General features: G+C 35.2%; 2 protein-coding genes across 3 annotated transcripts; both read right to left on the bottom strand.

Moving 5' to 3' along the window:
• Positions 1-50: 50 nt before the first annotated feature.
• LOC140777924 (calmodulin-7) lies at positions 51-2,455 on the bottom strand. The gene is made up of 2 exons (XM_073122349.1): positions 2,255-2,455; positions 51-713 (listed from the first exon to the last, which is right to left on the bottom strand). The coding sequence occupies exons 1-2, from the start codon at positions 2,328-2,330 to the stop codon at positions 340-342; spliced, it is 450 nt and encodes a 149-aa protein (XP_072978450.1). The 5' UTR covers positions 2,331-2,455; the 3' UTR covers positions 51-339.
• Positions 2,456-3,808: 1,353 nt separating this feature from the next.
• On the bottom strand, positions 3,809-12,125 carry LOC140778282 (probable peptide/nitrate transporter At3g43790). 2 transcript variants are annotated; one of them, XM_073122921.1, is made up of 18 exons: positions 11,727-12,125; positions 11,320-11,360; positions 10,250-10,310; positions 10,039-10,141; positions 9,813-9,915; positions 9,671-9,724; positions 9,503-9,565; positions 9,197-9,246; positions 9,030-9,105; positions 7,013-7,222; positions 6,572-6,659; positions 6,112-6,197; positions 5,915-6,022; positions 5,783-5,827; positions 5,353-5,441; positions 4,658-4,701; positions 4,148-4,243; positions 3,809-4,029 (listed from the first exon to the last, which is right to left on the bottom strand). In XM_073122921.1, exons 1-17 carry the CDS (start codon positions 11,869-11,871, stop codon positions 4,152-4,154), a joined length of 1,458 nt encoding a protein of 485 aa, XP_072979022.1. In that variant the 5' UTR covers positions 11,872-12,125; the 3' UTR covers positions 3,809-4,029; positions 4,148-4,151. The 2 variants fall into 2 exon arrangements, with proteins under 2 accessions (XP_072979022.1, XP_072979021.1); XM_073122920.1 differs by lacking the exon at positions 3,809-4,029 and having other exon boundaries at positions 4,125-4,243; positions 11,727-12,124.
• Positions 12,126-13,169: the final 1,044 nt, after the last annotated feature.

The following is a 13,169-nucleotide window of genomic DNA, read 5'->3' as shown; positions in this document are numbered from 1 at the left end:
ATATGATACAAAAGCAGATAGCAGCAGAAATATATTGTAAGCACTATAAAGAAAAGAAGTGATCCACCGAATTTGAAGTCAAGCAGGACGTTCATTGTTCAATGGTAGCACGAAAGAACAAAAGAGATAGGACAACAGATAGATCCAAGCAAAAAACCAAACATCAACAAGGAAAACAAGCATGACAGATACACAAAGGATGGATGAACAGTGTGATTTAACACAGAATAGAGATAACAAGGCGACGTCATCCTTTCTTTTATCTTCCAGAAGAGGAAATAGATATGCAGTTTGTAGATCAGCCATGAGATTTCCTCGTTTTTAAAGTTACATGGTGGCTCACTTGGCCATCATGACTTTAACAAACTCCTCATAGTTGATCTGGCCATCGCCATCGACGTCGGCTTCACGGATCATCTCATCAACCTCCTCGTCTGTCAGCTTCTCACCAAGGTTGGTCATGACATGGCGAAGTTCAGCAGCAGAGATGAAGCCATTCTGATCCTTGTCGAACACTCGGAAGGCCTCTTTTAGCTCTTCTTCTGAGTCAGTATCTTTCATCTTGCGGGCCATCAGGTTGAGGAACTCCGGGAAGTCGATAGTTCCATTTCCATCAGCATCCACCTCATTTATCATATCCTGAAGTTCCGCCTCCGTTGGATTCTGACCCAGCGAGCGCATCACAGTTCCCAGCTCCTTAGTTGTGATGCAACCTGTTGATGGAACACATTTTAATTTCCAAAGGCAAGTGCATACCTCATGATTTTGGTCAGTTCACAGATCAAATATTAATCTACTGTTCCTAATAGTCAACAAATGACTCAGGCATAACAAATGAAGGTTCATGGAATTTAAAAGTTGTTATGTTAGTGTGTGTGTGTGTGTTTTGGGGCTGGAACGAATTCCTGCAGTGATAGTTTCTCCAAAACAAGACTTTTTTTTCATCCTGGCAGGCCAAGCAGACAGAAAGTCAATCATCCCCAGAGACAATCTAACAGTTGCTGCAAACCATGTACAGTGAGGAATCCCCTCTGCAAATACTACTCTATTAAAAATATGCAGAACTTATCTCAGGTCGAAGAAAATTAACTGACAACTGGATGATCATAAAGTGCCCCTTAAGGAAAGAATCAAGAAGCACTAAATTGTTGCAAGTAAACAGCTAAACTTTGAAGCACTCAACACATTTATGCAAACACCTAAATAAATGGCATCCAGATTCCAGAATTAATAATTAGCTTCCTGCAAACAATGCTTCTTGAGTATGCTGTTATGCTAAGATCACCCTATTAGCCAGATTCCACTGCCTTCTCCCCCTCTCAGGGTTATAAAATCCTTGATATTGTGTCTTACAAATTCTCTATTTCCTTAAATCTGCTACCACATTCCGATTCACTAAACTAAACCTTTCCTTTTGGACAAAGTTACAAACATTTCGCTGGTCCAAAATATTGTGAGAACCCTTAAACATCACCTATTACATCTGATTGTCACTGCAAGGTATCCTACTCTTGTATATACACCAAAGGTAGCAGATATGCAACATGTTGCATAAAAACAACAACCGGAAAGCATTAAGACTCTTTTAGTAGTTTCTTGACAAAAGTTCAACAATAACTATTAAATACCTCATGCAGCCCTCCTCCTTTCTTGTCTCGAAATATTGAGCATAAAAAGGAAACTTGGAAAAGCATTACAAACATTGATTAATATTTAACGATAGAAATGACTATAATGGAAACTTTAAAAAAGTAAACAACAGAAAATACCCAATCATTATGGAATGCAACATTATCATGACTCATATGGCATTTGACCATGATCTATAGAACAATGAGATCCCTGCTATATGTGACTATATCATCAAAGAAGATGAAATAGATAGAGTAATAGATCGAGCATGAGTATACGAATCACCTATCATGATCTGCCATTTTCCGCAAATATCTCTAATCAACAGCCTAAAACATATTAAAAAAAAGAACTTTGCAGAAAACAACTAAACTTAATCGGAAAGAGAAAGGAGAACAAGAATGCTATAGAATCTAACAGCACGACCCAAAGTTGACACATTCAAGCATGAACAATCCGATCCATAAGATCCGTCGGATCATCCACTACATCGCAATCAACGGTATGTACGCGAAATTAGATCAACGACCAGATCGGGTCACAAAGGTCAAACGGTACCCCAAGAGATGCACGATAGAGATCTAGATCTAGAAACAGAGGAGTTAAATCGAGAGATCCTGACCGTCTCCGTCCTTGTCGAACAAGCTGAAAGCCTCCTTGAACTCGGAGATCTGGTCATCTGTGAGCTGATCCACCATGGCGCCTCGGAGATCGTGCAAGAGAAGGAGCGAAAGGAGAAGAAGAAGAAGAATAAGAGAGGAATAGAGAACAAAGGGAGGAGAGGAGTGATTTGTGCCCCCGGGTCCGGGAATTCCACAACCGCTTTATAGGGACGATCGCGTTTTTAACGGCGCCCATCGCGATCACACGCTGCGGTTTAATCGCCATCTTTTATCCGGATTGTCGAATTTACCCCCTTACTATTTCCATAATGACCGTTAAGGACGGGAAAAATGGAATAATAAGCAAGATAATTTCGGCTTTAATAAATAAATTTTGGTTCATGTTTCTCAATAGATGATTATATCCGTGTTTTAAATATAGATAAATATTTTGTCATAATAAAATACACATAATTTACATATGCAATACATATTATAATTTATTATTATAAATTAAAAATTAAATATAATTAAATTCTAAATGCAGCTGTTATTAGTTTTCGTATCTCTACGCTGTAAGAAAATTTATCAAGTTAATTATATTTTATTTTTTTTACTTTGGATTAAAATTACTTTAGTTATACATTTTATTTCGTATTACTTTGCTCCGTGCACTTTTAACTATTAGGTCTTCATTTACTAATTTAAATAAATAAATATCACTTTTGACTCTTTATACTTTTATTTTGTATTACCAAGTCACTAACTTTCTAATTGAGAGTATATATGTTTATTTAACAAAAGTAGGGCCATTTAAATCATATTGCCATCTTTCCCAGGTAAGTAGATCACAATTTTTAAAACGCTAATTAGTTCAGAATTTTTTTATCACTAGATAATAAATTTTTTATTATTGAAAGATTAAATTAAAAATATATATATATATATAAAACGTTGATCAGTTTAGTATTTTAGGACTAGATAAAAATTCTAATTAATCAGCATTTTTACTTAGAGATAAATATTAATTAGTTCAGTATTTTTTATTAAGACTACATAAATTAAACCCTAATTAATAATAATTTTGAGGAATAATTTATTTTAATAAAAATAAATTAGAACGGGGCTAATTTGGTCAAAAACTCCCATGATTTCTCCCTGTATATAGAAGGAATGGGTAAGGTAATGAATCCTTGTCCTTGGTAAAGAGACTTAAATAAAGAGGATATATATGCGGCAAATCCTGGCCAAGTCTCTGTCATGCAGCTTCCAGTTGTACTTAGGACCACAAAGATACTTTGTCTTGTCTAGTGATCGATCGATCTGGTCGGCGGAAAAAGTATAACTTTATCTTATTTACTTTTATAGGATAATTAGACAACTTGAATAATGTAATCAATTTAATTGGGACACTATTAAATTTTTAGTCTTCTCCAAAACAAAACAAGTCCCAATGTAGAAAAGAAAAGGACTCTTTTTTTGGAAATGTCATTGCCACAAGTAGGCAGTCTTACCATGCCAAGTAGTGGAATACCAGAGAAGAAGGCTGAAGCTACTCTGAGCACTCACCAGAAAAGGGCAAAAAGAAAAAGAAAAGAGAATATGAATCTAATTCTTTTGATAACAAAGTTAAAGATAAAGAGAAAGTATTGTGGAACAGGAGGAATGTTCATAGAAGTGGTACATTGTAGAAAACCAACAGAGCTGATGTTAAGGGCTGCTGGCTGGCTTGAGTTGTGTAAGTTGATATTTCTAGCTTGTGATAAGCCTTCAAATGCATCCATCCTAATTGCATCTGAAGTTTCGAGGCAAAAGAAAAGCAAAATAAGAAGGAAAAAAAAAAAACCTCAGATGAAAGGAGAAGATACAATCAAGCAACTACACTTGAGCTGAGCAGCAGATCTGCGTATTACTAGTTCAGAAGGCGGGTTTAGTCAGAAATTGTTTGCAGGTCAATAAAAGGGCGAATAGCCCGACAACGTTTAAGACGAAGAAAACCATATGATCGCCTGCATAAATAATATTGAGAAGATATCAGTCAAAGTTACCAAAGAAATTCAAACATTTTCAGAAATATGTTAGGTTTGAAAAGAAAAGGAGAGTTCAATTCAAACATTTTCTGAGTAAAATTCCAAACCAGAATTTGAATCCAAAATTTCTATCAAGTTATAACATCTAGTATCAGGTATCAAGACTATATCATATTGCAAGGATCAAAATAGAGTTGGAAACTCCCCTATCAACTTTGGTGAGTAAAAGTATTTCTTGTTAGCCTGTAATTGTATGGTTGATGAGGTTCCTTACCAATTAACATCACTTGCAAATTTATGAGATACTACATTCAACTACAGTCATTACGCTCACCAATAACTAACATCAAAAGGTACAGTATTCTCGAATAAGCAGAGTTGTCCGTAAAATACCTGGTAAAACAGAAGCTTTTTGACGCTTTTGAGCCCATGAAAATCTGCAAGAACATGTAAAGTAATAAAGAGCATAATCAACCAGAATATCTAGTGTGCAGGAAACGTCCCATGAAAAAATTTGAAAATATTTCATTAAGAGAAATAACTGTTTCGTGATGTAGTGTGCATTGGCAACTCAAGGTTCCAAAAATACAGAATAAAAGTTCAGGATAAAACATGTCCACATACTAACATTTCTCCATAAAATACAAAATGAATCATAATGAGTGATTTGTAGATCATTTCAATGTGTTCTTCTTTAGTTCTCGACAAGGTAATATAATGTTGGTGTCATAACTTTAGTTGGATGTCTAAATTGTACAGACGACTTTGAATCTTCAAAAAGAATATCTTGCTTGTAGTTTGACTTAAAAAGGTATAAAGATTTTAGTGCATGCAAATGAGTGAGATACTGCTAAAAGCTAAAGAACACTGGAATTAAAGAACATTGGAATTCAAGTTTGACAATAAGACTACAATGTATCAGCAAATAAAAGCTAAAGAACACTGGAATTTATTGCGTGGTATGCTGGAAACCTTGACTATACACCCTGAATTATTGATAATAACAAAATTATATGATGTGTCACCACTATTATCATGTACTAGAAACATGTCGTACTTCAAATAATATAGATTGCTTATTTACTTACAGTGCCCCTCCACCTGCTGGAGCAGCAGCTTTAAAAAGAGACATTGCAGTTATGGAGATACCATTAGCAGCGCCTCTTTGGTCCTGAGGCTGTTAACGTCTTAAATGGTTAGAGAATAAAATTGTCTGTAATAATGTAATATACAGAAACGAATAAGAAGAGAAAGGGCATGTGTGCTAAGCACAATGCAAGTAGCTAGTATTGGCACTTCCTGGTGAGCCAAAAAAGAGCCCAAAAGGAAGCCAAAGAAGTAAGCAAATAGTAATAAAGGAAGAGCCGTCTAGGTGAGCTATCAAAGGATAGGTGTGTCTATCGCTTCTCAACTGCACAACCCTTCCCTGATCACTCTAATAAAGATCCCCGGGTGAAATGAGACACCCATATCATATTAAATAACATAATATTGATATAAGAACAGGAAGATAAGTACCACAGCATTGTTCTGCAGAATATTGCATCCCGTGATGATGGTTACCTGGTCATATTTAAAACCACATGCCTATTCAATTATATTTAAATCCAGTGTTGGAAAAACAAAGTGTGGAGATGAACTTGCACTCACAGAGAAAACATTCTTCATAAAAGATGCAATGTTCACTACCAATTGAAGTGTAAACCCAGAAAGTTCAGCCATAAATGGATAACTGACAAGAAGTGGTATAGTTAAGACCTGCATATCAAAATATGCAATATATGAAAGAATTCATTTTTCATATTTAAGTTGAACGAGAGAAATTACGAAGAGAAATTGATGCCTACCGCTGCCAGGCGGATTGATGCAATGGGTCCTAGGCATTTTGCAACAGGTGGATAAAGAAAAATCTGATAAAGTAGAAGACTAAAACCTAACAATGAATATCAAGTTAGAATAACAATGTCACTCACATGGAAAGATTTCACCAGAACATCCTTTGATCTTGTGAATATGATATTACAGCATTATAATATATATGCTAATGATAGAAAGCTTGTGATTCTTTGTTGATTCAATTGTCAAAGTGAAATTATGCAACCCATATCCAGTTCTACCACTAGACTAGGTTCAACTTGATAGCTAGTGCTCAGTTTGATCAGAAAAAGACTAAGCACAATCCAGTCACATACACACACGCGCGCACACGCACATGCACACACACACACACACACACAATAAGCATTCTCCGATGCAGGTATCAACTTGAATTTAGCTATGAACAGATGCGAGTATCATCTGGAATACCTGAGATAGCAAGAACCTCTCCAACATCCTCAGATGAAAAGCTTAATCCTCCATATCTTTTACTGCTCACAGCCCACAGAGAGAATATCTGTATTAATTAGCTGATTGTAAGTAGTAGAAAAAAAATGACAGTATCAATGTTTTTTTTTAAAGAAAAAAGATCATCAAATGACTATAATTGTAGTTTTGAGGGAATTAAGGTTCTCATGAATATCTATAAGATAATCAGATTCAAGAAACTAATTACTTTTCAAAGAAAGATTTTTATTAATTATTCAATATTTAAAATTATAGAAAACAATTCCTCGTTATTGCTATGGTGTTGCAACATGGTAAACATAGAGACCATCATAAAGGGGGCACAAATGCACCTAAGAATCCAGGTGGATCAATTCAAGGAGAAGATCATGAGAAAACATACTTAGAACAAAGTAATACTACCTCAGAATAAGCCATTTCGTGAAGAGAGAAAACACAGTAAACAATGATCGCTGACATTAATGTCCAATTTGTTAATAAGTGCTTCTTAGAAACAGATTTGGTTTCACCAGATAATTTGTCATTTTCTTTAAATTTTGGGCCACTTAATGATGCCTCGAGAGACTCGATTGACCTATCTCGCAATTCATTAGGGTGCATGTGCAAAGTCTCCTGCAAAATTGATAAAGATAGTTATTAACATATAATGGTTGAGCAATGAAAAAAGAATTCTTCAGTCCATGAAGTTAGAATATTAAGAAAATATAACTACTATTAATGCATGATATACATTGTTGGTTTGCCATCCAACAACTTAAGCTTTTGAGCCAATTAGTTATATGACATTACATGAGAGCTAGAATTTGTGAGTTCAATATTATCAAAGCCCATTTAGTCACTGTTTTCTAGAATACATTCTGGTGCAATGCGGAGCCGTGCATTCCCCTATTTAGCATTTGTCCACGTGCAATATATAGAGGCAAAATGAGAGGGGCCATGTTCAGGCATGATATGCATTATTGTTCATCATCTAACAATTGAAGTTTTTAGATCAACTAGTTATTTAACAACAGTATAATAGAAAAGGTGATAAAAGGAGAGTCTGGAGAAGAATTTTTTGCTTCAACTTTTGGATTTTTGAATCATGCAGAATCAATGGAGTTGAGTAGAGATAGTTATGCAAGTTAACAGATATTTAGCATCCCTTGTATCACAGGATATGGCTACTATATGAGCACACGTTCATTTTGGCCATAGACGCCTGCATATCCTGTGAATGGAGTAAGGATCTATTACCTCTACATCCTTACCCGTGTCATGATTTCTCTTCCTCTCACTCTCAAAAGCACCTTCTACCTCAGTAAAATCACTAATCCATAACAATTCACAAGGACTCATTAGTAATAAAAAAGAATATATATCATAGAGAAGATATTGATCATTCTGTCAAAAGAGTCCTCACAATTTGTCTTCGCATATGGAAGAGTCGACACTTCTTGACATTCAATTGTACATGGCAAGGCATGGTAACAAAGTCCCCCAAAAAACAAAGTGTCATACCTGAACTAAACAAATCGCTACTCCACAATCACAAGCGACTGTCCTTTGTAGGAAGTCTCTAATTTCTATATAATGATTGGCCCTTATTGGAAGAGATAGGAGATTTTCCACCTTCCTTGATTGGTATTCTAATCATTATCTGTTAGAGTCTTACAGTAAACTTCATTTGAATGTCTTGACATATCCATATGTGGAAGGAGATGTGGTAACACAACTGGTCTCGCTTTGAATTGGCAACTGTTATTTCTTTCTGACTTTATACCACATGCAGCTTCACATGCTTATTCCAAATACCTTGATTTGATTTATGCTAACTCGGTACATTTAACTGGTTTCTTTGTGCCATATTTGATGACCAACAAACAGGTCAGGAAAAAATTCATTTACAGTAGAAGCTGAGAATGTCATTCTTGGTAGTGACAAACAATTGAGGGGGATCCATAAAGAAGAGATCTTATAGGATAACTGTGATTTACTTCTTTCTTTTTTTACTGAGTAGATATTCCTCTCCTCTTGTGTAATATGCTAAAGGAAGATATGCCAAAGGAAAACCAATCATTTTTTTCCTTTCTGATAATAAATACAAATATGTCTACGTGAAAGGACTTTGGTATGCACGATTCAAGTGTACCAACAGTCCTTTCTAAGTATTTTCTCATCAGAAGCTCATTAAGCAAATGGAACACTCTTAAAAAGTTGTGAAGGGCAGTTAATCAAACACCTAGACAGAGACATCCCCCAAGACTTGCCTGGTTAAGAAATGTTCAAACCCCTTTACAAGGGATTCCTATATAGAAGCTCATATAAATAAGTATATACAAGAATTCCATACCTCTTGATATGAAATGGCAGGGGTATCAATTTTGATAAAAGAAATGAACAAACATTATAAAATAATACAAGGATAATCTATACTCACCGGAAGCCAAAAACAGGCTATGAAAGCACCAACTGCAAATATTGATATACAAAGGCACGGTAGAAAGTATGGAAACCTACAATGGATTGCAACAAGATATCTCAGCACAACGACTGATTAATTGATCAGAAAATTGAATTAGCAAACAAAAAAAAAGCATACTTTACCTCCCAAACAATGACTTCTCAGAAAATAAATCTGGGTATTTCTCTGCAGGCTACTACAAAAAAGAACATTAATTAAGCTTATGCAATTAATTGAAGATAAATATGGATATACAAAAGCTCCTTTCCAAATATATACATATATAATTTTCTAATATCTTCTTTCAGGAAATCCTTTGTTCGTCACATAGAAACTCATTTCAGACTATAAAGAATAACATATAAGAAAGAAGGAAAATTGCAATTTTTTACATGTCTGATAGTGCAATTATGTAAGCTTCCTGTAAAATAGGTCAAAATGATCATCACCTGTGCAAGAAAACCACCAATAGCTGGACCAACAATCAAGCCTATGCCACGTGATGAACTAACCTAAAATAATTTTATTCAACAATTTTGCTTGTTAATATATGAAACTGCATAAAAGAAAAAAGTTGTGCACAGAAATGAGGAATAGCAATGAAGTAAGCTTCTTACAAGTGACAATCCTAGAGCCTGGTGTTCTTTTCGGCATACTTCTGAAGCATAAGCCTGAAATCAATAGAAAAGGCCTACCATAAGGCACTTGAAAGTGAAAAGCTGTAACAATCTTTCGTTATCTACATTCAGTAGCAATTACCTTTATTGGTCCAAGTATGCCACATAAAAACCCCAGGAGTGCTCTTGTGGTGATTGCCATCCAATAACTTGTACTAAGCCCAAAGAGACTATTGAAAATAATTCTGAAACATCATCCCCAAAATCATTAAATTAGGGAAAGCAACACAGCATATAACTAACTTATTACCCTCTATGAAAAGCATCCATATGTTATAATTAGCAAACATTGTGTCAGACAGACTTACACAGAAAGAATACTAATCACTATAACTGGTTTCCTTCCATATTTATCAGCAACCATTCCCCAGAATACAGAAGATAATGCTCTCCCAAACATATATGAAGATCCTTGGATAGGATGGAGATGATATTAGTATGTGATATAGGTGAAAGAAGAGAAATTCATAATATACGGAGAGAAGAATAAATGTACTCAATCAAATGCAAGAAACTTACCCACAAAGCCTGCATAAAATCCAATGTCTTCTTCTTGTTTAGCAATATGCAAGTCGCGTATCTGTTTCATCATTGCAAACAGCCGATGTTATCAACCCAACATTAGCATAAGAACTTAACTGTTTTCTATCAATTATATAAATATCAGGTAAGTACATGCTATTGCTATTAGAAAGCTATATCACTTCATAACATTTTTCAATTCCTTTTGAGAAATACTGGAAACTTATGGTATCCCAATTAGATCATAAATCTCCACTAAGGTTTGTTGAACTCTCAATCTCACAGTGAAGAACCCGGTGTCTCAATGACCGGTATCCTGTCAAGAGACCTCTATCACTTCACATCTTATCCAATCTGCATCATCAATATCATTTTCAGGAGCCCATTACCTCCACCTATGATCACCAAAAGCGTCCTACTACCTCAACTGTCACCTCATTCATCAACTCATCTAGGCAATGTCATTGACATGAGAGGCTATGCAGAAACAAGTGTCATAAATTATTTTTTCAGACTCCAAGATTTGGTGGTAGTAATCAATGGGAAACACATTGGAGGAGCAACATGAAAGGTAAACGGTGTAGAAAGTGGTACTCATGCTGGAATGAATAGGAGATGCAATTTTATTTATTTAGTTATTTTGCTTAGGCACAAAAAAGAATAGATAACATTGTTTGGTTTATTATTAACTCAAATAGAATTAGGGATCTCAATTTCTCAGCTTAAATGCCGTAGAGATGCAAAAGTGGTCCTTTTGACAAATACATGTACTAGAGGCTAGAACTACTCTCATCAAGGTGAAAAAAGTGTGCTCTATCACACTATCACATTCATTATCTAATCATTACAACACTGTAAAGATTTGCTTGATTATTACTTTTTAAATAGAGAAGAAGAGAAGTCAACTAGGACAACCATTTTTACTCCGATCAGCCACTCTACTAAAGATAAAATAAAATACCAACTTCACATCAGTCCAACATCTTTAATTGTACTAACTACTAAGTAAATCCAAAATAGCAATAAAATACGAATTGTAAAACTTAGTTGACTGGAATTGCACGTACCATGAAATACAAGAACGGGAACAATGATTGGATTGGTAACGCTGACAAAAAAAAAAAACAAGCAGACAAATAACCCTACGTTAGTAATAATGTGACAGAAACTGTACCGGGAAAGTAGTCAAACAAAAGCATAACAACAACAAGCATAGCAGTGAAAACTTTTTGCAAAAAGGTCTAATATTTTCCGTGTGCACAAAAGAGGAAGGACGAAAACATTTGTGTATCGATTTAAAACACCCTCTCTGTCCCATATGTTGCTCTAGTTCTTCAACAATCTTGCTCTAGCGAAGCACAGGTAGTATTTGTAACAATGTCACGCAGACCGACCACCCATAAAACCAGGCAAAACGCATTAAAATCGATGAAACAAAACAAACCCAGGTGAGAAATGATAAGAGTTCTCTCACTAGAACAAAGAGTGACGAGCCATATGTAGAAGAACTCCTTGTAAGGTGTCCCAGTATGGGTCTCGTTCCTCTTATCCTGCTTGCAACCTGGGCAATTCTCATAGTACACCTTCTTCAACAGCAAAGGACTCGAATCTGCCGCCATTGCAACCAAAGACCCAGGTGGAGCTTGGGTATGAAACTATCAAATAAGCCTCGATTTGGAGACAAATGGGTCATAGGAAGAAGAACTCAATTCGATTCTCTTCTTTACTTTGCAAGTTGAAACAGACCCGAGTTCGGCGACGTCACTCCGTGCGTCACGGAAGGTGGAAAGAAGTGTCGTGCTCCTGCCGCTTCGCGATCCAAGGAATGCGGAGTGTTTTCCTTTCGCTTTCGCTCTGTCTTTTTTCGATGAAATTTTGCTTTCGCTTTCCCTTTGTCCTCCTCCTTACGTTTAATAGAGACAAAAGGAGACCTTTCCGGATCCTCTCCAGCACCGATTGCAGCAAATTGCTGCATCATTAGTACTAAGTTATAATAAGAAATTTACCCGTAACAACCCCACATTTGAGAGTTTTCGACCAAAATAGCCTCATTTTTAGAAAATTTTACCGAAATAGACTACCCTCAAACTTATTTATCAAATGGGATCTAATTCACCGTAGCCCTAATAAAAACGCTGAACTAATCAATGTTTTTAAAAAAGCTATTATCGCCGGATAATTTATTCGCTAAATTGCTAAAAGACTAAGTTAAAAGAATTTATATACATAAAATGATAAACAGATCAACGTTTTAGGACCAGATAAAAATGCTAAACTGATCAGCGTTTTTACCCAAGAATAAAAATGCTAAACTGATCAGTGTTTTTATTACGGCTACAATAAATTAGACCTCATTTAGTAAATAAGTTTGATGGTAGTCTATTCTGGTAAAAAAGTTTTGAAAGAGGGCTAGTTCGGTCAAAAATTCCACATTTGACAAAGTCCATGTTTTAGGATTAGGATTCAGTGCCCACCCTATTCGCACTAAATAATGATACACCTGTGATCTAAATTATCATATGCATGCATATCTAATGGTGTGCTCGATCAATTTTACAAATTTATAATAAGGAGAATCGGTAAACACATCAATCATGAGCATCTAATTATTATTATTCCCCGGAACATAGGATGCATAACGAATAATGATTGTGCAATATACATTAGCGCATGATAGAACCTTTGAGTTTATTATATTATATCGGTAAAAGATATTCCATAATTTAGATATTTACTATAATGTTTATTATGTGTGATGCATATCTCCCGTTGTTATTTCTTTCTCGAAAGAAAATAAAAAGTCAAGTTAATATAGGCGTGACTCTTTATTAAAAAGATAACTGTTATGCGTATAAACACTTCATAAATATTCTACAAATAAGATGATACCACGGTAATCATCGTAAATTATTTGTAA

Source organism: Typha angustifolia, chromosome 15 (genome assembly GCF_048772165.1).
Source record: "Typha angustifolia cultivar Huaian chromosome 15, ASM4877216v1, whole genome shotgun sequence".
Classification (NCBI taxonomy): Eukaryota; Viridiplantae; Streptophyta; class Magnoliopsida; order Poales; family Typhaceae; genus Typha; species Typha angustifolia.
This window is presented reverse-complemented; position numbering and strand designations above follow the sequence as displayed.